Genomic DNA, 20,463 nt, shown 5'->3' with positions numbered 1-20,463 from the left:
TGGCGAGTTTAGACACGCTATTTAACACAGTTTTAAGTTGTTTTCAGCTGTTTTGAGGACATGGCATTTTTTGACATTTTTGCCATACTATAGCCTTGCTTTTTGGGTCAGTTTTTGGACATGCCAAAATATAGTGTTTTTGTAAGTTTTTTGCAACGTTCTGAGCTATGGCGTGTTTAGGCACACTATGTAATGCAGTTTTCAGGTTTCTTCAGCTGTTTTTGGGACACGTCATTTTTTTTGACATTTTTGCCATACTATAGCCTTGCTTTTTGGATGAATTTTTCGACATGCAAAAAAAATGGCATTTTTGTCCGTATTTGCAGCATTCTATGCTATAGCGTGTCTTGTCACGCTATTTAATGCAGTTTAAGCTGTTTTCAGCTGTTTTTGGGACACGTCATTTGTTTGACATTTTTGCCATACTATAGCCTTGCTTTTTGGGTCATTTTTTCAACATGCTAAAATATAGTGTTTTTGTCCGTTTTTTGCAACGTTCTGAGCTATGGCGTGTTTAGGCACACTATGTAATGCAGTTTTAAGGTGTTTTCAGCTGTTTTTGGGACATGTCATTTTTTGACATTTTTGCCATACTATAGCCTTGCTTTGTGGGTGAATTTTTCGACATGCAAAAAAATGGCATTTTTGTCCGTATTTGCAACATTCTATGCTATAGCATGTCTTGTCACGCTATTTAATGCAGTTTAAGCTGTTTTCAGCTCTTTTTGGGACATGTGACTTTTTGACATTTTTGCCATACTATAGCCTTGCTTTTTGGGTCAATTTTTCAACATGCCAAAATATCGTGTTTTTGTCCGTTTTTGCAACGTTCTATGCTATGGCGTGTTTAGACACGCTATTTAACACAGTTTTAAGTTAAAGAGCACTTTTCATACAAAGAATGTAGCACAAAGTGCTTCACACATTAAAAACATAAAACAACATAAACAACAACCACCCCAACTGTTCCCACCCCTTCTCTCCCATCCCCAACATAACCCCCGTCCAAACACCATGAAACACCATTGGCGGGGGCCATGGAGGGGCCAGGAGAGACCCAAGAGAGCACAGAAAGACAACATAAAAGGCACTGAACAGAATGGCTTTGGGTAAAAAATACATGGCTGAGCACAGAGGACTGAGGGAACGAGAAATGAGGAAACGCCATCATGGAGGGCTGTTTAGACCAGGAGCTGATTATAGCTCACAGAGACACCGCCACAGAAATCACTACACCCCAGGCAGATGGAGGAGTCCAGGCCAGAAGCATGAAGCCGTGGATCCCCCCATCCAACCGGGACAGGGCAACCCCAACAACGGCATCCCCACAGCCAGAGCCAATCACAGCTCCCGGTGCGAAGGACCTTCAGAGAGGAAACACCAGAGATTGAATAAATAACTACAAACAAAATAAATAAACACTAAACTATCTATTTAAGACCAAAAGCTCAATATGTTGAGAGCAAAAGAAAATATGAAAAATTTCTTTCTCTAATGCTCTCCACGAGCACTCCACCCCACCACTACATTTTTTGATTTTTTTTTTTTAATATTGTCAATAAATAAACAAATAAAAAATAAAATAAAACATTCAAAAAAACAAATTTGGAGCTCCTCCTCTGGGTGTTGCCTATAAGAGGATCTGGCGCTGGAAGATTGAGGTTGTTTAGAGCGGAAGAAGAGATTAGTCAAAAAGGGATTACCTCAGCCTTTCCCAAAGTTTAGTAAACTGTATGCAAAATCATCTGTGTGTGTGTGTGTGTGTGTGTGTGTGTGTGTGTGTGTGTGTGTGTGTGCGTGCGTGCACGCGTGCTGGTGAAGGCATATGTGGAGGAGTGCGTCTCCATTAAGGCCCATGTGTGTGTGTCCATCATCCCACCAGGCCGGCCCTGCACTCGCCAAGAATCCCAGGAAACTATCTGCTACAGCAATCTCCTATTATAGCAGTGGGCTGTAAGAGGGGAGGGAGAGCGGAGGGGTGAAAGGGGGAGGTACAGTTCCTCCCCTTCTTCTGCCTTGTGGCCTTTTCTGCTGGGGGGTGAGAGAGGCTGTAGCCAGGGAGATTAGACATCCATAGTTTAGGTATAAAATAAATAAGGATTATGTGCCAATAAATGAAAAATGCTGTAAAAAAAAATCTCAAACCTTTCTGTCATGTGGTCTTACAATCAATAGAAGGCCTCATTCAAGTGTGTGGTGATGAGAGCAGGTGGTGACCAGGAGCCACTTGTTGACACTCCATATAGTGCTTGTCAGCCCTGTTCAACAAAGAGTGGGTGGCACTCTCGTGTGAGGCAAATAACCTATTTATATCTCCCAGAGGGGCACCCAAAATACATTCCTCCCCCCTCCACCTCCAACCACAATAATAACACACCTTCAGTATATGAGGTTTTTCTCCTAGTTTAAACCCTACGGTCTCCTCTGCCTGTTGTAACAGTTTGTGACAGTTACATCTAGCTGCTAATGGCCAACAGTTAGCCATCCAGATTTATAAATAGTTGAGAGGCTGTTTGTTTCATCTGTGTGACACTCGACACCAAGGGATCTCACAGATCCGCATGCTAGCTCAAGCCCTCATTCTGTCCCCCCATGGTGGACACTCTCTCTGGGACAACTCCTCTATTTCTGTCTGGTCTCCAGCACCAAGCCCCACTGACCACCTCTGGTCAGATGCACAAAGACCGACTGTGGACTACATAGAGGGTAGTGCTCTGGACTGTTGTCAATAGGAAGAATCAGAGGTGCCAGAGAGGGCTTGTGTGAGGTGAGAGGGCAGGATCAAAGCAGCAAGGCCTTTTTGGGGAGTTTTTGAGGAGTTACAATAAGGCCCATATTATGGATTATAAAACTGGAAGGTAAGACAAGAACTCACTCTACATTCTTGTACATGTTGAAGTCTGGAAACTTAAAAAAAATAAATGAAATATATATATATATATATATATATATATATATATATATATATATATATATATATATATATATATATATATATATACATACATACATACATACATACATACATACATACATACTGTATACATATATTTATTTAAAAGCCCCGGAGAAAAGTTTAAAAAGTAAACATACTCAACCTTTCACACATGTATGCAGTGTCGTTTTTGTTTAATTTTAGTGTAAGAGTGGGTGTTTTTAAGCAGATAAATAAAACATAAGGAAAGAAAAGACCAATTAACTAAAAGTATCGGCTGGCAGAATTTTACTTTATTCCACTGACAGTTGCTGACATTTATAAACATTTAGTCACATCCTTTCTGCCCTCAGATTTGCTTTTTTCTGTCTTGGTTTGGACCACAGTCCTTCTGAAAATGAGGCCTCTTTGGTGTCAGGTTTTAGAGTTGGAGGCCCGTCACTGGACAAAAATAAACCTGCAAGAATTGAACAGAAATCACCCTGACAGTTGACATGAGATCAGTTTTGCAGAAACAAGCTCAAATTGGGGTCAGGCCCATTAACTGTACATGATTTTTGGATGCTGCTTTCTGATGTTTGTGAATTCTTGTGTCTTGATGTTTTCTTAATGCTTAAAAAAAGACATGTCCTTACATAATTGCTGTTGTCTTTTCTTTAAAAGAATGGTTGCATGACATTTTAAACTTCCTTTAATTTTTGCAAGAGTTAAATTTGATAGTGACTTATTCTAGCAGTATGGCAGTGCAGTGTTAAGTTGTTCTGTAGATGCATTAGAGATGGACGACCTCCAGGTCAGAAGATATTAATGAACTACTGGATATTCTGAGCAAGGTGACGGCTGCCTGGCAGCTGCAGTAAATTTAACCAAAACATACCCATGATGTCACCTTGTTGCATCTAAATTTGAAAAAAAAATTTGTATAAAATGCATGGGACAACAGGGGGAGTGTATGATAAGACGGCTGTAAGACAGCCGTAGATTGGAAGGAAAATTTTATTTTATAACTGCTGAGCATTATTTTAAAGCGTGAGAATTATCTTTTAAGTATGTTTTTGCTCTATATCATTTTTAAATTTTAAATACAGTTTATTATACAAGAACATTTATGAAAGCCCTGCAATAACAACTACCAGCTTACGGGTGATGAGTGAGAGTAACAAGGCTAGGAAAAGCTATTGCGTCAACAGATACAAATATGTCACAGCACTCACATGGCCTTGGCTGCCTTCCATTAGGATAAGAAAACACAGATTTATTTATGAAAAAAAAGATTTGCACAGAAATCGCCATTAACTAACTCCAGTAATTCAGAAGCTCAGCTAACTGATACACTTTTTATTTAAAGATTTAGGAGGATATATTGGCAGAAATTGAATATAATACAATAAGTATGTTTTCTTTAGTGTATAATCACCAGAAAATAAGAATTGATGTGTTTCTGTTACCTTAGAATGACCCATTTAAATCTACATTAACAGAGCAGATCCTCCTCCATGGAGTCTGTCATTCGCACCATCATACAGTAGCTCAGAACAAACAAATCAAACACTGGCTTTAGACAGGGCAATTTGTGTTTTTGTGTTGGCTCCCGTAGTTCTCCTGCACGCTTCAAACACGGAAGAAGTCAAAGACTAGTTGTAATCTGCAACATCAGCTGCGCTAAATTCTACACACTAGACCTTTAAACAGTTGGTCAGTAACTTAAATGTCACATTGAAACATTTTAGATGGTGGATTATGTACTTATTTCAGCAATAAACTTTCTAATTTTACCTCTGATATCTCGATTTAGTTGCACTTCTACGTAAGGATATTCTAACTGCTTTCCACCTGCTCTCTGTACTGTAGTAAAACCAAAGGGGTTTCACTACGAGATTAGTTTCCAATATAATTTTACAGCTGACTGATCCTAAACAGACTTTTTGACTCTTTAACTCAAACAGTTTGATGAAAGTCTGACCTGATGATTTGACTTGCCTAATCTTTTATCAATATTAACACATCACATTTTAAGTTAGGTATAGTTTTCACCTCTAACTATTGGTAAACCAGTGTCAGTGTGTAGCTTTTAACTCCAAGGTGATCATAATCACCAATAAAAGAAATGTGTGTGTGGTCGTCTAAGTTTGTACGGGTGCGTCCTGGTTTCCCAAAATAACTCACGTGAGGCTGCCTATACTGTGCCTAGCAACAGTGTAGTTTTATTCACAACATGTCTGTGAAGGTCATAGTGATTTGAGTAGATGGATTTACAGGGCTGTTCTGAGAACAACATACAGTACATTGTTGCTTAATGCAAAGCGAAAAAGCTCCTTATCAAAGCCAGCGATCATAAAATAAGCACCACAATTAAAGCACCAACTTTTAAAATGATCTCACGTCAGAAAAAAACATGGTGTATATGTTATAGGCTTTGGATTGAGATTGAAATACATCACACACATCATGCAAACACAGTTATAAAAGTCTTTCTTGTAAGATGAATGGTAATGTAAGCCAGGGCCGCGGTCACCAATTAAACATTCAGGGGGACCATTTTCAATTATCACCTTCTGCGACCCAAACCTCCGGGAGGGGGGTCTGAGGTGAATTCCTCAGGGAAATGTTTTTTTTTTTAAACTTGACATGTAAAGAGCAAATTGAAACAACAAAAGAAAATCTTAGATCACGGGTTCTCATAGTTTTGATAGCTGAGCACCATTTTATGTAACAGGCGTATGATTCATGCCTTTTATGACATACTATACTATAACTTTTAATTACATTTGTATTAAATGCAATAATAAGACTTTTTTATGACCTGTTGTTCTAAGACTTTTTATGACATACTATACTATGAATTATTTAACATGATATTCTGTGACATTTTTATAATTTTTTTAAATGACATACTACACTGACTTTTTTATGACAAGCAATACCATGACTTTTTTTTACATGTTATACTAGGACTTTTTTTGACATGCAATACTATGATTTTTTATATGCTATACTATGACTTTTTTGGCATGCTATATTATAACTTTGTCTGAATTTTTCTGGCATACTAGGATTTTTTATGATTTTTGATACCCCGTTTTACAGCATTTTATGATATATTAATACTACTAAGTGAAATAGCCTACATAACACATTACATTACATTGTAGTTATCTACTTTTTAATACATTTGACAGTATCAAAAAAGAGAGACAGTGCAGTGTTTTATATATTTGTTGCACTAATCCAGAACAGTTGAGCTTCTGGGGTACGGCAGCAACACTTGGACAAACCACACACATAACTGCAGTACACTTTTATATACTAATGGCATGTGGGGCATTCTGAGCATATTTGAATATTGAGTACACATTATAATTACTGCCTAGATTTGAGTGCATGTGCAGGTTCAGGCTAATTCTCCCCTTTTTACTCCTGCAGGAAAAGAACAAATTCCAGGATATCTTTGGACAGAGGCCAACTAAAAGGCACCATGCCTTAGGAGTTACTCCCTGTAGAAAATCCTGACAAATGGTCTCAAACTCTGGGTCCTGTAGCTCCAGCAGCAGGCAGAGTGTATAATTTTGAGGTCTGTGATTGCATGAATGACTGAACAACTGAGAACAGAGTCCTGTGCAAGTGACCCTGCATCATGACCTCAGTTGAGAAGCGTCGCTCAGGCCGAAAGAGCGGTGGGCATCGAAAGCATAGCGATGGAGGCTACAGCGACACCTCCAGCGGTGGGTCCTTTCTTGATGAGACTGACCGTGAGGTCAGCAATCTGACAGATCGAGCATTCAGGAGTCTCTGCATTGGAGATGAGGCTGTTTACAATGACTCAGACCTGTGTTCGTCTTCTCCCTGCATCCAAAGAGACAGACAGCTGGCCTTTAGCCACAGTGGCCACGATGGAGACGGAGGGGACAGAGAAAGGGAGGAACTTAAGAGAGCTGCACATGAGAGCTTCAGCCTCAGGATGCAGCAGTATGGACAGGACTGGATCCATGGAGGAATGTATGGGGCCGAGATCCAGAGAGATCCACAGTGGGAGGTTTATGGGGAAAGGACACAGGGGAGGATTTCAGCCACATTCCAGCAATCCTTTGTGGAAACTTCTCAAAAGGAGAAAGCTCTGAGGGAAGAACAGATGTCCTTCTTCAGCAATGGAGCCACAGAGTTGAGTTCGCAGCAACGCAGAAGCCGCTCCAGAGTTTCCTCACTGATCAGAGCATTTAACTCTGAGGGACAAAGGGATGGAGCAGGCATGGATGGTAAACTCAGAGAATGGAATGATGACACAAGCTGGGACAAATCAGCTCTGATGAGTATCCAGAGAGAACTTTCTGAGTTCTCTACATCTTACCACCAGAACTTAAACAGTGGTTATTTCCCCTCAGCTGGCCCGTTCTCATCCCAAGACAACAACTTCTACTCCTCTGACGTAGCAGCAGTAGCACACATGAATTCTGCGTCCTCTTTTATGAGATCTTCCCACAGTAAACACAGCATGTCTGCACAGGTCAACTGTAACTCTAACTTCTTTATACACAGTGAGTTTAGTCCCTTCAAGGTGTGGAGGGATCATAACAGGTTTCCCTTTCAACAAGGAGAAGTCTCGGGATTCATGCACTGTTCAGAGTTCCCTAAATGGTATGAGACACCAATGTACAAGGAGCTCTCACTGGAGGCCCAACCACAGGGTCCTTACAGGTTTGAAGAGAGGGGTTATAGACACCCAAGGAATAACTTGGCGCCTGTGGTTCCCCCCACTCTTCCACGCTCAACCTCAACATCCACAATGCGGAAGAAAGCCTCAGCTGTGGAGAAACGTTGTGAGTCAGAGTTGACAGGCCATTACCCCCACAGGATGCAGACACAGAACCTGGGAACCAACCGACTCCCATCCCAGCGACCGTCAACTGCATCACCTAGCAGCGATATGTCTCGACGTGTCCAGGACACCATCAGCTCCGTCAAAGCCCTTCAGCAAAAACTCAAAATGATGACAGAGCAAGATATCGTAACAGGGATGACAGCAAATCAACAAGGAGTATTTTGTAGCAATAATAATTTGATTCCCTATGGGAACAATGCAAAAACAGAAGCACCAAATGTTGTCACCAGCAACACAAGCACCACTCCCTTCAACATCAGCCATCTGCTCACACCTTTAGTCTATGCAAATCAAGAAGCAGAGACATCAGAGGTCCGGCAATATTCAGCTTCCCCTCAACCTGTGGAACATGCTCCAGTGCGAGCAGAAAGCAGGGGAGCCACTCCTGATGTTAGGATGTCCAGCTACAAATCCAGAGCCACCAGCCTACTCTTCAATCTCAAAGACAACAGGAAAAGAGTAAAAAGCACCTACAGCCCCACCAAATTCAAAGGCTTGGAGACTCCGGAGAAAAACAAACATCCCCCTGTCCAGGAGCCAAGAGACACTGTAATAGACATCCCTGATTTCCCAGATCTGGACTTTCAATTTCTCCAGGCAGAGGAAACAAACAGGACAGCCTCACATCAGTATGTAAACCAGTACAAAAATCCTGGATTGTCATTTACAACACAAAATTTCCAACCTGCAAATACAGGCCAATATTCAGAATACACAAGTGATTACCAGACAGCTCAGATTCAAAGTGAGATGGCTCATCACCCTGGGTTCACTGGCTTCATACCTGAAAATTGCACCAGCAATCAGTTGGCTGATGGACAGAATTTCCATGAAGACTTATCGTCATTTACTCCCTATAATCAAGGCATGATCGATAATGCAGAGACTCTGGGAGGAGACGCATACAGGCTTAGCCCATCTTACACAGCAACAGAGACACCGCAGTTATATGCTGACAACAATCAACCCAGAGAATATTTAATAAGTAAGGCAAATGCTGAGCAACATTTTAATGAAACAGCGGGAGGGGAATTCACAAAGGTGGATAGATATCAGCAGCTCAACGACAACAAACATGATTACAGTAATGTGTCTTCACAGGATAGGTGGAGACAGACAAACAGCCAAGACCCAGAAAATCTCAGTCTGAAAGCTGCTGTCTCTCCATGGAAACAAGAGGTAACGGCCTTAGTGGAAAAAGACCAACATGCACAGGCTTACCAAAGAGCAGCTATGATAGAGGAAATAAATTCACAGAGAGACACATACAGAGGAGAAAATCAGCATTGTGAACTTGAAGAACTTGAGAAAATAGAGTCGAGGGAGAGTTTTGGTGTTGAGACATTTTCTCATAAAACAGCTGCCGTGGTCAATCCTAACATGTCAAATCAATTGCCACAATATGCTCCATTTACTAAGGACATGACAGAAAATTATGGACAACAGCAACTCGAAGCTTTTGACAAATATGAACTCCAACAGTATTACGGACTCAGTGAGGAAAATGACATGAAAGATAATAATTATTTGACACATAATTATAACATATATTCTGATCAAGAATACAGAAACCAGCAAATGTATTCTGATAAAGACAAAAGTATGATCACGCAAGAAACAGGTCAGAGAAAACAATATACTCCTATGCCAAAGGTCTATGAAATGCAAAGTCTCCAGCAAATACAAGTTAAACCGCAGTTTGAATATAATATGCAGGAAAATCCATTATCCAGCCTCCATAATGCTGCCCCTACAATGGGAAACCAGGTGAAAGACAGACAGTCTGCTGAGGTCAAGACTGAACAGGCCATGGCAGGGCACATGACAGCACAACACGCCCAAGCAGAGCTGGCAGAGGCTCAGTACTGGGCTCAAATGCAGCAGCCCAAAGCGGAGCTGGCTGGGTTAATTTTAGCAGGGCAGACTGGTTCAGAGACAGTCAAAGCAGAGCAGGCCAAAGCAGAACTAACAGCACACAAAAGAGTAAACCAGGCCGAACACATTAAAGAGGAGAAAAGAAAAGACAAACAGACAGAACAGTCCAGACAAAAACAAGAGCATGTTAAAGAGGAACAGACAAAGGTAGAGCAAAGCAAAGTGCAGGAGGGTAGAGAAGAGCAGAGAGGACATATTATAGAGGAAGCAGGAGCCGAACATTTGAGAGAGGAGCAGGGTCAGCAGGTCAAAGCAAAACAAGCAGACGCAGAGAAGCTAAAAGCAGAACACATAAAAACTGAACTGGCAGAGAGCAAGCAGGCTGCACAGGCAAGAAAAGAGCAAGTTAAAACCGAACAGATCAGAAGAGAAAGGATCACAGCACAGCAAACTGAGGAAGAACAGGTTAGAGCAAAACATGTTGAGAGGGAGCGGATGGAGTCAGAACAAATCAGAGCACAAAGGGTTAAAGCAGAACAAGCTGAGGCAGAGCATAGAAAAGCAGAACAAGCTAAACTAAAGCAGATACAAGAGCAACAAGCTAAGGCACTCCAAACTGAAGCAGAGCGTAGAAAAGCCGAACAAGCTGAAGCTGTGCGTAAAAAAGCCGAACAAGCTGAAGCTGAGCGTAAACAAGCCGAAGAAGCTGAGGCGGAGCGCCGAAAAGCCGAACAAGCTGAGGCAGAGCGCCGAAAAGCCGAACAAGCTGAAGCTGAGCGTAAAAAAGCCGAACAAGCTGAAGCTGAGCGTAAACAAGCCGAAGAAGCTGAGGTGGAGCGCCGAAAAGCCGAACAAGCTGAGGCAGAGCGCCGAAAAGCCGAACAAGCTGAGGCAGAGCGCCAAAAAGCCGAACAAGCTGAAGCTGAGCGTAAACGAGCCGAACAAGCTGAAGCTGAGCGTAAACAAGCCGAAGAAGCTGAGGCGGAGCGCCGAAAAGCCGAACAAGCTGAGGCGGAGCGCAGAAAAGCAGAACAAGCTGAGGCGGAGCGCCGAAAAGCCAAACAAGCTGAAGCTGAACGTAAAAAAGCTGAACAAGCTGAAGCTGAGCGTAAACAAGCCGAACAAGCTGAGGCGGAGCGCCGAAAAGCCGAACAAGCTGAAGCTGAGCGTAAAAAAGCCGAACAAGCTGAGGCGGAGCGCCGAAAAGCCGAACAAGCTGAAGCAGAGCGTAAACAAGCCGAACAAGCTGAGGCGGAGCGCCGAAAAGCCGAACAAGCTGAAGCTGAGCGTAAAAAAGCCGAACAAGCTGAGGCGGAGCGCCGAAAAGCCGAACAAGCTGAAGCAGAGCGTAAACAAGCCGAACAAGCTGAGGCGGAGCGCCGAAAAGCCGAACAAGCTGAAGCTGAGCGCAGACAAGCCGAACAAGCTGAGGCGGAGCGCCGAAAAGCCGAACAAGCTGAGGCGGAGCACCGAAAAGCCAAACAAGCTGAAGCAGATCGTCGAAAAGCAGAACAAGCTGAGGCGGAGCGCAGAAAAGCAGAACAAGCTGAAGCTGAGCGTAAAAAAGCCGAACAAGCTGAGGCTGAGCGTAAACAAGCCGAACAAGCTGAAGCTGAGCGTAAACAAGCCGAACAAGCTGAGGCGGAGCGCAGAAAAGCCGAACAAGCTGAGGCGGAGCGCAGAAAAGCCGAACAAGCTGAGGCGGAGCGCCGAAAAGCAGAACAAGCTGAAGCTGAGCGTAAAAAAGCCGAACAAGCTGAAGCTGAGCGTAAACAAGCCGAACAAGCTGAGGCGGAGCGCCGAAAAGCCGAACAAGCTGAGGCGGAGCGCAGAAAAGCAGAACAAGCTGAGGCGGAGCGCCGAAAAGCCGAACAAGCTGAGGCGGAGCGCCGAAAAGCAGAACAAGCTGAAGCTGAACGTAAAAAAGCCGAACAAGCTGAGGCAGAGCGCAGAAAAGCCGAACAAGCTGAAGCTGAGCGTAAAAAAGCCGAACAAGCTGAGGCAGAGCGCAGAAAAGCCGAACAAGCTGAGGCGGAGCACCGAAAAGCCAAACAAGCTGAAGCAGATCGTCGAAAAGCAGAACAAGCAAAGTTAGAGCAGATACAAAAGCAACAAGCCAAAGCAGAACAGGAGAAAGCTAATGTAGCAGAAGTTGGAAAGTTCAAGGCAAACCACAATCAAAGTGAGGATGTTAAACAAGAGAAGGATCAGGCAGGTTCAGTTGAAGCAGTTCAGGTAAATGAAAAGCACCTTACAAGACAGATAAGTAAGTTAGAAGAGAGAAAGGCAGAACAGACAAGGTCAGAACAAACTAAAGTGATGTTAGCTAAAGCAGAGCTAGCAAAAACAGAGGACATGTTGGAGAAGGCTAAACCCCCAGTAAAACTAACAATGACACAGCAGGTTAGAAGTGAACCAGATAAAGTTGAGCGAGTTAAGACTGAGTTAGCTAAAGCTAAAGCAGAACTGGCTAAAATAAAGGAGAAAATGAGAGGAGAGCAAAAAGAGAGAGTCAGGAATACAGCACTCACAAAAGAAGATAAAACAGATGTTTCTATAAAGGTAAATGCCACTAAAAATGAAGAGTACAAAGATCAAGACCAGGCAATGCAAATCAGTAAACAGAGGGAGGACTCAGTTGCTGTCAGCAGTCAAAGTGTGGATCAGGCTAACCGAGGGGCTGATGATTATGAACGTCTTAGAGAGAAATATGGTTTTATTGGTACAACTTCACCAAAGAGAAACAAAAGGTCAGCTGCAGGAAATGTTTCTACAAATGATGCCAATGAAACACCAGCTTTTGACAAAGTTGATATAACAAGTAATGAAATATTTGGCCCTGCAAGCAAATTAGCAACAGTAGACACAGGAAATAAGGAGGATGTAGGCAGCTTTAAATCTGATGAGGTGACAGAAAGTCAGTATGTTTACAGTGAGTCTTCCAAAGAATTCAAATTATCTGGTGTTACTGATTTATCTACCAATGTCTATAAAAGAGCAAATAGTGACCCTGTTTCCAGTAAAGGGAAGGATGACAGCATTGAAAAGTTGGAAAAATGTGATCCTCTGAAACACATTGGTGTTTCACAGCAAAGAGATTCTGAATTAACCAAACCACCCCTCCTTGAGAGAAAATCCAAGTCATCCGAGCACAGTGTAGGTCCAGGTAAAGATCATTTTACCCCTCACAAAGCACTGTCCCATAAAGAGAGAGCTCAGACCAAGCAGGAGATTCTAACTTCCAAGATTAAAGCTCATGCCGAAAAAGAGATTTCAGCTATTAAAGAAAAGGGCTTTGCTGTACGAGATGGGTTTATATTAAAAAATTCTTCCAAGATGTTAGCAGGTAGTCAGAGTAGCAATATACGGCAGAGGCCGCCATCACAGGAAATGACTAAAAAGCATGAAAGCACAATGTCCACTAAAATTACACCAAAGCATCATATGGAGCCTTCAGGAATACAGATGGAACCAGTCAATTCTGTTTCACCTCCCAGCTCTGCTGCAATACAAGCCAAGCCTGCACCAACCACCAGTCACTTCGAAGACCACTCACAGAAACAAGAGCATAAACAATCAATGAAGAGTGAAGACAACGTGCCAAAAGCAACAAAACAAAGAGAAACAAAACAGACACAAAGTTTTACAGTGAGCAAAGATGAAATGGCAGAAAATCAAAAGAAAGACAGTCAATCAGGAATTAAGTCGCCAATACAAATTAAAGAGCAGGCAACCAAGAACATGAAAGACAAACAGGAAGAAAATTATGGAGAAAACTCTGGAAAACATAAAGAGAGACTTAAAGGCAATCCTGCAGTAAACAGTGACCACCTCAACAAGAAGAAAGATGATCCATCACAAGTTCGGGCTCTGGTTGAAGCTGAAAGCTCCATACAAATGATGACGGAAAAGGTTGAGAATAAACATGAAGCAGTTCATGAAGACTCGGCACCTTCATTAAATCTTGTCTTTGGCCAGAAGGAAACCCCAATAGCTGATGACAGCTTGCAGATCATGGGAATAATGGTAACTGTACAAAAAAGAAAGCCATCTGTGGACAATGGTCAGAGGAATAACAGTGCTCTAGAACAAATGAATGTAAAAGAGAGGGAAAACGGTAATTCAGAGCCAGATAAATGCCACCCCAGCTCAGGTTTGGAATTAAGCAAAGGAAATGTGTCTTCAAAGCTGGAGAACAGAGACATAGAAAACACTCATCCTACAGTGAAGGAAGATCAAACTAAAGTTTGTATGAATGATCATCCTGAAAATATGCAACAAACTTCAGTGCTAGAGACAACACAGAAAAATATGTCTGAGAATGTCACTGTGAAAAGGATTAATCGCAAACAGGAGAGTTGTTCTATAAATGCAAGACCCCAAAGGGTAACACAACCCCAAGAGCCACTGGCTGAAAAAGGTGTGTCCCCCACCATCACTGTACGTGCTAAAAATAAAGTGCTGGCTGAAACTAAACCCCTTCTCTACAAACAGGACATAATATCAAGTGAAACAAAAGACGGTACAAATGAAGTGCCAAAAGAAAACTCAGCAAAGAGAATAAAGAAAGACGAAGTCAAAAGTAATACTGAAGAGAAAAATCCAGAAAAAGGTTCAGCAGCGCATACCAATGAGAACTTTATGGTTAAAGTGGTGGACACAGCAATCAACTGCACAAATAATTCAAACCGAGCTGATGTTAATCATGAAAGCCAGCCATCAGTGAAAGAAAATGTTACAACTATGATAAATCCATCCAAAACCAGGGACGTTGATGGCAAGAGTGCTCCCCCAGTGGAAGAAAAGGGATGTAACGTAACACCACCAAAGCCATTTAACAAAACCAGTCCATCCAGCCATTTAAGTGAGAATGAAAACACACAAAACATCTCCAAAACATCTCCAAAACATCAGTATAAGGAGACACACATAGGAGAAAATAATCAAGAGGATGGTGAAGTGCATATAGGCGGCATTGCCATCAGAGTAGTTCCAGCAGTAACAGAGAAGGACAACATGATGGGAAAACATCATGTCACCACTGTCCCTTCTGATTTAGCTGCAGCAAATGAAAATAAGCAAATTGCATCATCTAGCTGCGAAGAAAAAGTAAACACTTTAAACAATCTTGAAACTTCAGCAAGCAGTGAGAAGCAGATGGAAGACAGATTGGAAGACAAATTGGGAGTACAAGACATGTTGTCCACTATGAGAAAACTGTCCAATTCACTGAAAATCAGTAATCAAGAGAGCAGCATAAACGCAACAAGTGAGAATACTCAAAATGGAAAGTCTGAAAAAGGAAATAAAAGTGAGAAATCAGAGGATGAATCAAAGATTCCACCAATAGAGGGGGATTACTTTCAAGTGCAAGGGGTAGCTGAAGCAAATAATGAACCACACAATCACACAAATGTTGTCGACACATCAGATGCTGGATCAAAGGGAAGGGAACGTCCAGGATTACTATCCAACAAGGCAGTTATCATCAGCAATGATTCATGCAATGAAGGAAAACATGAAGTCTTTGTTTTGGATGAAAGTATAAGGAAAACACTGGAATCAAGTTCAATGGGGGTTAAAGATGAGAACATGAAAAGAAAAAACAGGGAAACAGAGGATAATCGTTCTTCAAAACAGAGTGATGGTCCCACAGAGAGACAGAGTAATAAAAATGAAAAGACGGATGATCAGGCTATTCTTATCAGGAAACATCACACAGAGAACCATTCCAGTATATCAGCAAGGGAAGGACAGAAAGACAGAAATTCACGCTCAACAAGGGAGACCACAATTAAAGAAAAAGCTGAAGTTAAACCAAAACCAAAAGAAAGGGTATCCACAATCCCTGAGATATCAGCAATTGCCGACTACGCCAGGTTAAAAGTAATCGTTTCAGATGACGAGACAAACACAATTCAGGAATTCCCACCCAACAAGAAGGAGGGGTTCTTTCCACTTATACAGAGTCGTCACAGCAGACGCCCAGTATTTGCTGCTGACCCACAAGACCTCACTGTGAAAGAGAAAAGTTTGCCAACCAAGACAGAGGTCCCTGCAAAAGTGAACAAAGAACCCAAACCCATAGTGTTTCCCATTACAGAGAAAGAACACCAGAGGACAGGTATGTTCAAGCTGGGAGACAAAGAAAGACAAGAGAAAATGATATTAGATGCCAAATCCAACAAAGGTGTATTAGATACTGGGACAAAGCATGCACAACATCTCCAAGAAAGAAACGAGTCGTTAACAACTCATCTTAAGAACCAGCGATATGGAGAACAAGTGGCTGACACCGAAAGAGTTCATCAAGAGGAACAAAGTATTCTTCAGCCAAACAATACTTCCTTGCAAGCAACAACGTTGTTCTCTGCAATCAACAGACCGAGAAGCTCTTCTGTAAAGCCACTTGATGATTTCAATCCACACGAAAAGCTTTTGGGACAAATGCACAACATCAAGGAAAGCACAGTGACTAAGATCAGGGAAGAGAGAACAGAACAACTGAGACAAGAAAGGATTGCAAGTCAGCATGAAGAAACCAAAGTAAAACAGAGTAGAGCCAAACAGTTGGAAGAAGAACAAGTATCTGGGACAGAAGAGGAGAAAAGAGCAGAAGACATGCGAGTAAAACGTATATTAGAGGAGAATAGAGCTTCTCTGGCTGAGGAAGAGAGGAGAGCCTCTCAGAGAGAAGAGGAGAGGAGAGCCAGAGAGCGAGAGACCATTGCTTTGAAAATCAAGGAGAGGCGGGAAAAACAGAGAGAAGTAGAAAGAAGAGCAGAAGAAGAAAGAGCTGCTCAAAAAGAAGAGGAGCTGAGAGCAAAGCACAGAGAAGAAGAAAGGAAAATGCAGGAAACTGAGGAGAAGAGGAGAATAAAGATTGAGGAGGAGCATAGAGCAAAACTAAGGGAGGAGGAAGAGCGGATAAAAGCGAATGAAGAGAGGCGGATGGTCAAACAACAAGAGAAGGAGAGAGCTGCTAAAGAGGAGCAACAGAGGAGAGCTGCACAAGAGGAGCAGGAAAGGAGAGCTGCACAAGAGAAGAAGCAGAGGAGAGCTGCACAAGAGGAGCAGCAAAGGAGAGCTGCACAAGAGGAGCAGCAGAGGAGAGCTGCACAAGAGGAGCAGCAAAGGAGAGCTGCACAAGAGGAGCAGCAGAGGAGAGCTGCACAAGAGGAGCAGCAAAGGAGAGCTGCACAAGAGGAGCAGCAAAGAAGAGCAGCTCAAGAGAAGATGGAAAGGAGGGCCACTCTGATTGAGGAGCAAAGGCGAGCAAAACAGATTGAGGAGAACATACTAACAGAGAAAAAGAGGAGAATGCAAAAAGAGGAGGAGAAAGCTGCTCAAATTTCAGAGGAGGAGAGGATCAAACAGATCCAGGAGCAGAAGATTAAAGAGCAGAGACATAAAAAGGAAGAATGGATGAGAACTCAGAGAGGGGAGGAGACGAGGAGAGCAGCTGCAAAAGAGAAAACAATTGTAAAACAAACAGAAGAAAGACAAACCAGAGATGAGAGGACCAGACTCCTTCAGGAGAGTCAAGCTGAACTGAAAGAGGAGGAGAAGAGAGTAGCACAAGGACACATAACAGCTCAAAGGGAGGATGATATCAGGAATAAAAAGAGAGAAGAAGAAGAAAAGTTAGCAAATCACAGAGAAAAAGAGAAAGCCACTCAGTTGGAGGAGCAAAAAGGAGAAGCACAGGGCATAGATGCCCTCCAGTATTATGCCATCACTTCAACAGAATCAGAGAGGAAACCCAGAGAAAGACAACTGAGCTCCTCTTTACCTTCCCAACAAAGACACAATTCATCAGGGCTTGGATCAACTGAAGACACAGGATCCTACACAAGGCCATATCGACCACATGCTCCTGCATCTCCAGCTCCATCTCTGCCCCGCTCCAACACCTCCTCTCCTGCTCTGGGAGTCAAGCCCTCAATGTTCAGGGTGAAGGATAACACCATCAGAGGTTCCTCTTTCACCAAGTCAGTCAAACCACGTTTCCATAAGAACTTTGGAGAGGATTTCCGAGTGGGTTCACCCATGGAGAGGGGCGCAGAGAGAGGAGAGGAGGAACAAGAGATAATGAGACGCAGTGCTGGAACTCCTGTGCATCTCGACACAGGGTTAAACAGACTTGCTGCCATCAAAGAATCCTCCACTTTTCAGCCGGCATATTCATCCCAGGATTACTCAACCCCTTTTCCACAGCACAGGCCTTACTCCAGGAGGAGCATCGCTCTGGATGAAGACGACTCCCGCTCTGTTATCAGCAACATGTCCGAGGATGTGGAGAGTTTTGCCACCAGTACAGCAGACCTGGCGGATGTACGAGGTCTATACGACTATGAGAGGCCAGAATCAGCCTGTAGCTTCAGCAGTGATGTCTCCCGTTCTTTGGGCAAGCCTCCAACTGTTCCCCCAAAGAGTGAGAAAGCCTTACGCAGAGCACAAAGGTTGACTTCTCGAAGAATCAAGAAGGAGTTGTCCAAAACTGCAGCAAACAGCCACGCTGGGGTTGAGAAATCTCTTCAAGAAGTCCCTTCTGCCTCCTCCTCCTCTACTGAGGTACGCTCCTCCAGCCGCCAAGCTGTGGCTTCCCCCCATTTTTCCTCACCTGTCTCCCTTGCTCACGCTCCAACATTGGGGTCTAGCTTGCCTTCGTCACACACAGAGCATCAATCTTCTCACAGCTCTATCTATGCTTCCCCTCATGCCACTGGTCCTATCTCCCTTGCAGTTGCTTCACCTCATGCTACTGCCCCTGTTACCCTTCCTGTTTGCCCGCCTAATGCTGCTTCCCACAGTGCTGCTCCTAAGATAGTTGCTCATGTTCCCTCTTCTCCCACTCTCCATCATGCCAACCACCCAGCTCCAGTGACACAGTACCATGTAGAGTCAAGCTATCCCCAGTCCTACCCACTGACTCAGCGCAAGGTGCTGCAAGACCTCGGCTCTGGTCAGTATTTCGTGGTAGACGTGCCTGTTCAGGTGAAAACAAAGACTTTCTTTGACCCAGAAACGGGAAAGTATGTTCAACTGAATGTGCGCGAGTCTGGCCAGAGCACCTCCCGACCCCAGCCACAGCAGACGTACCCACAACCTCAGCTGCAACCCCAAATGCAGGTCAAGCTTCAACAACAGTCCCAGGCATCTCCAGCTGGCAAGCCTTTTGTGCTTTATCAAGGCAACCACGGTTATCCCCAAGGCTACCAACCTGCTATCACCTCCCACCAGATGTCACCCGCCCCTGTGACTCTCCACCAGGACCACCAACCTGTCCGGGAAAGCCACAGCTACGGATATCCAGCCCCCGAAATGGGACAGAACTCTGAAGGGCGTCGCTACAGCCCAGAGAAGACTCCATACATGGACACAGTTAATGATAAAGACAAAACATATAACACAGTTTACAACACACATGGCCCATATGAGTCGTTCCCAGAGTGTGACACAAACAGCCAGCTTGCAGGAAGCTCCATTTGTGAAAATGATAACTCAGCCCACTCAGGATATCAGTCCCGTGATATAATAACAATGGGTGAACTGGAGGACTTTATGGAGGTGTCTGACTGGTGAGAACAAAGATTGGTCAAATGGGTTAAATAGACAATTAGCTAAATAAAGTGTTGTAAAGTGTTTGTAAATGACCGAAAATAGTACCAGAATGTTTTTGGTTTGTAGTTTTAATAACTCCCCTTGAGATGCTGTTAAATTGCTGCTGTTTATTTTGGAGATTCATTGTTGAGCTATTTTTTTGTGTTACAGAGAAGTTCACCATTCCATTTGACTTTTGAATGTGAGAAGCTAAAATATTTTTCTTGTGTATACAGTATGATTAGTACCCCACTGCATTCTAAACTGAGAAGTATGTTATTATACATCGAACAGCAACAGTGCGTTAATAGTGTTTAGTTGTTTGGAGAAACACTGGTTTCTGCTATGAACACTGACAGGCCTGCTTAAGTTTTCATCCTTTTTTCTTGTTGGAGAAATCGTAATTGTGGCATTTTGTGATGCATGAAATATTGTTAAACCCACAAAGTCAATCAGACAGTGTAAAGCATAGTTTGTGTATTCAACCACTGTGTCAAAGTGAAAACATGGTGATGTGGTCGTTGCTGTTTTTAAGGTTTAATTTCATAAACTAGTCCATTTTTAAGAAGTTTGTGAGAATGTTTCTGTGTTGCTGTGAAACAGAGTAGTGTGACATGGACTTTTTCAGGCAATAAAAACAAACTTAATTCAAGCAAATAACTTCTCACCACAATGACTGTCTTTCAAAATCACACTGTAAAGATTATAAATAAATAAAAAAGGAAATCTAAAACATTGCTGCTCCAGGCTGATTTCATTTTACCACTCAGAAGGCTGTAATAACAATATAATATTACTGCCACTGTCATCCTGTTCTCACTCTTGAGATCAACCCTGGGTCTGAATGACTCAAAATGAAGAGTCTTTTTACTGAGTGCATAAGGAAATTACAAAGTGTTATTGAGAGAGTGCAGTTATATGTCCTGAGAGAGTTCATAAACACAAAAAGAGAAAATAACATTTTGGTAATGACATTTGTGTGTATGTCTTGGCTTAGTATACCTATGGGATCCAATGGTAGAAATACTTGTATGAAAATATTTTTTCTCCGATTTGCCTTGATTTACCAGTTAAGATTAAATGTACACCGCCTGCCTGCACATACACCCCAGCTTCATATTAAGTACTGCTGATCCCCTGAGAAGCAGTAACCTGCTTTGACCACTGCAGGGCA

At 42.8% G+C, this 20,463-nt stretch overlaps 1 protein-coding gene across 2 annotated transcripts; it reads left to right on the top strand.

Annotated features, from left to right (window-relative positions):
* Positions 1 to 2,489: 2,489 nt before the first annotated feature.
* c13h10orf71 (chromosome 13 C10orf71 homolog) lies at positions 2,490 to 20,024 on the top strand. Of its 2 annotated transcripts, XM_088086477.1 has the most exons (3): positions 2,490 to 2,858; positions 6,359 to 18,260; positions 18,565 to 18,692. In XM_088086477.1, the coding sequence occupies exons 2-3, from the start codon at positions 6,570 to 6,572 to the stop codon at positions 18,571 to 18,573; spliced, it is 11,700 nt and encodes a 3,899-aa protein (XP_087942603.1). In that variant the 5' UTR covers positions 2,490 to 2,858; positions 6,359 to 6,569; the 3' UTR covers positions 18,574 to 18,692. The 2 variants fall into 2 exon arrangements, with proteins under 2 accessions (XP_087942603.1, XP_042358537.2); XM_042502603.2 differs by having other exon boundaries at positions 2,497 to 2,858; positions 6,359 to 20,024.
* Positions 20,025 to 20,463: the final 439 nt, after the last annotated feature.

The sequence above is a fragment of the Plectropomus leopardus genome, chromosome 13, assembly GCF_026936395.1.
Source record: "Plectropomus leopardus strain MGB_pleo_1.0 chromosome 13, ASM2693639v1, whole genome shotgun sequence".
Lineage (NCBI taxonomy): Eukaryota > Metazoa > Chordata > Actinopteri > Perciformes > Serranidae > Plectropomus > Plectropomus leopardus.
Note: the sequence above shows the minus strand (reverse complement) of the source record. Positions and strands in the feature narration are given on the sequence as shown.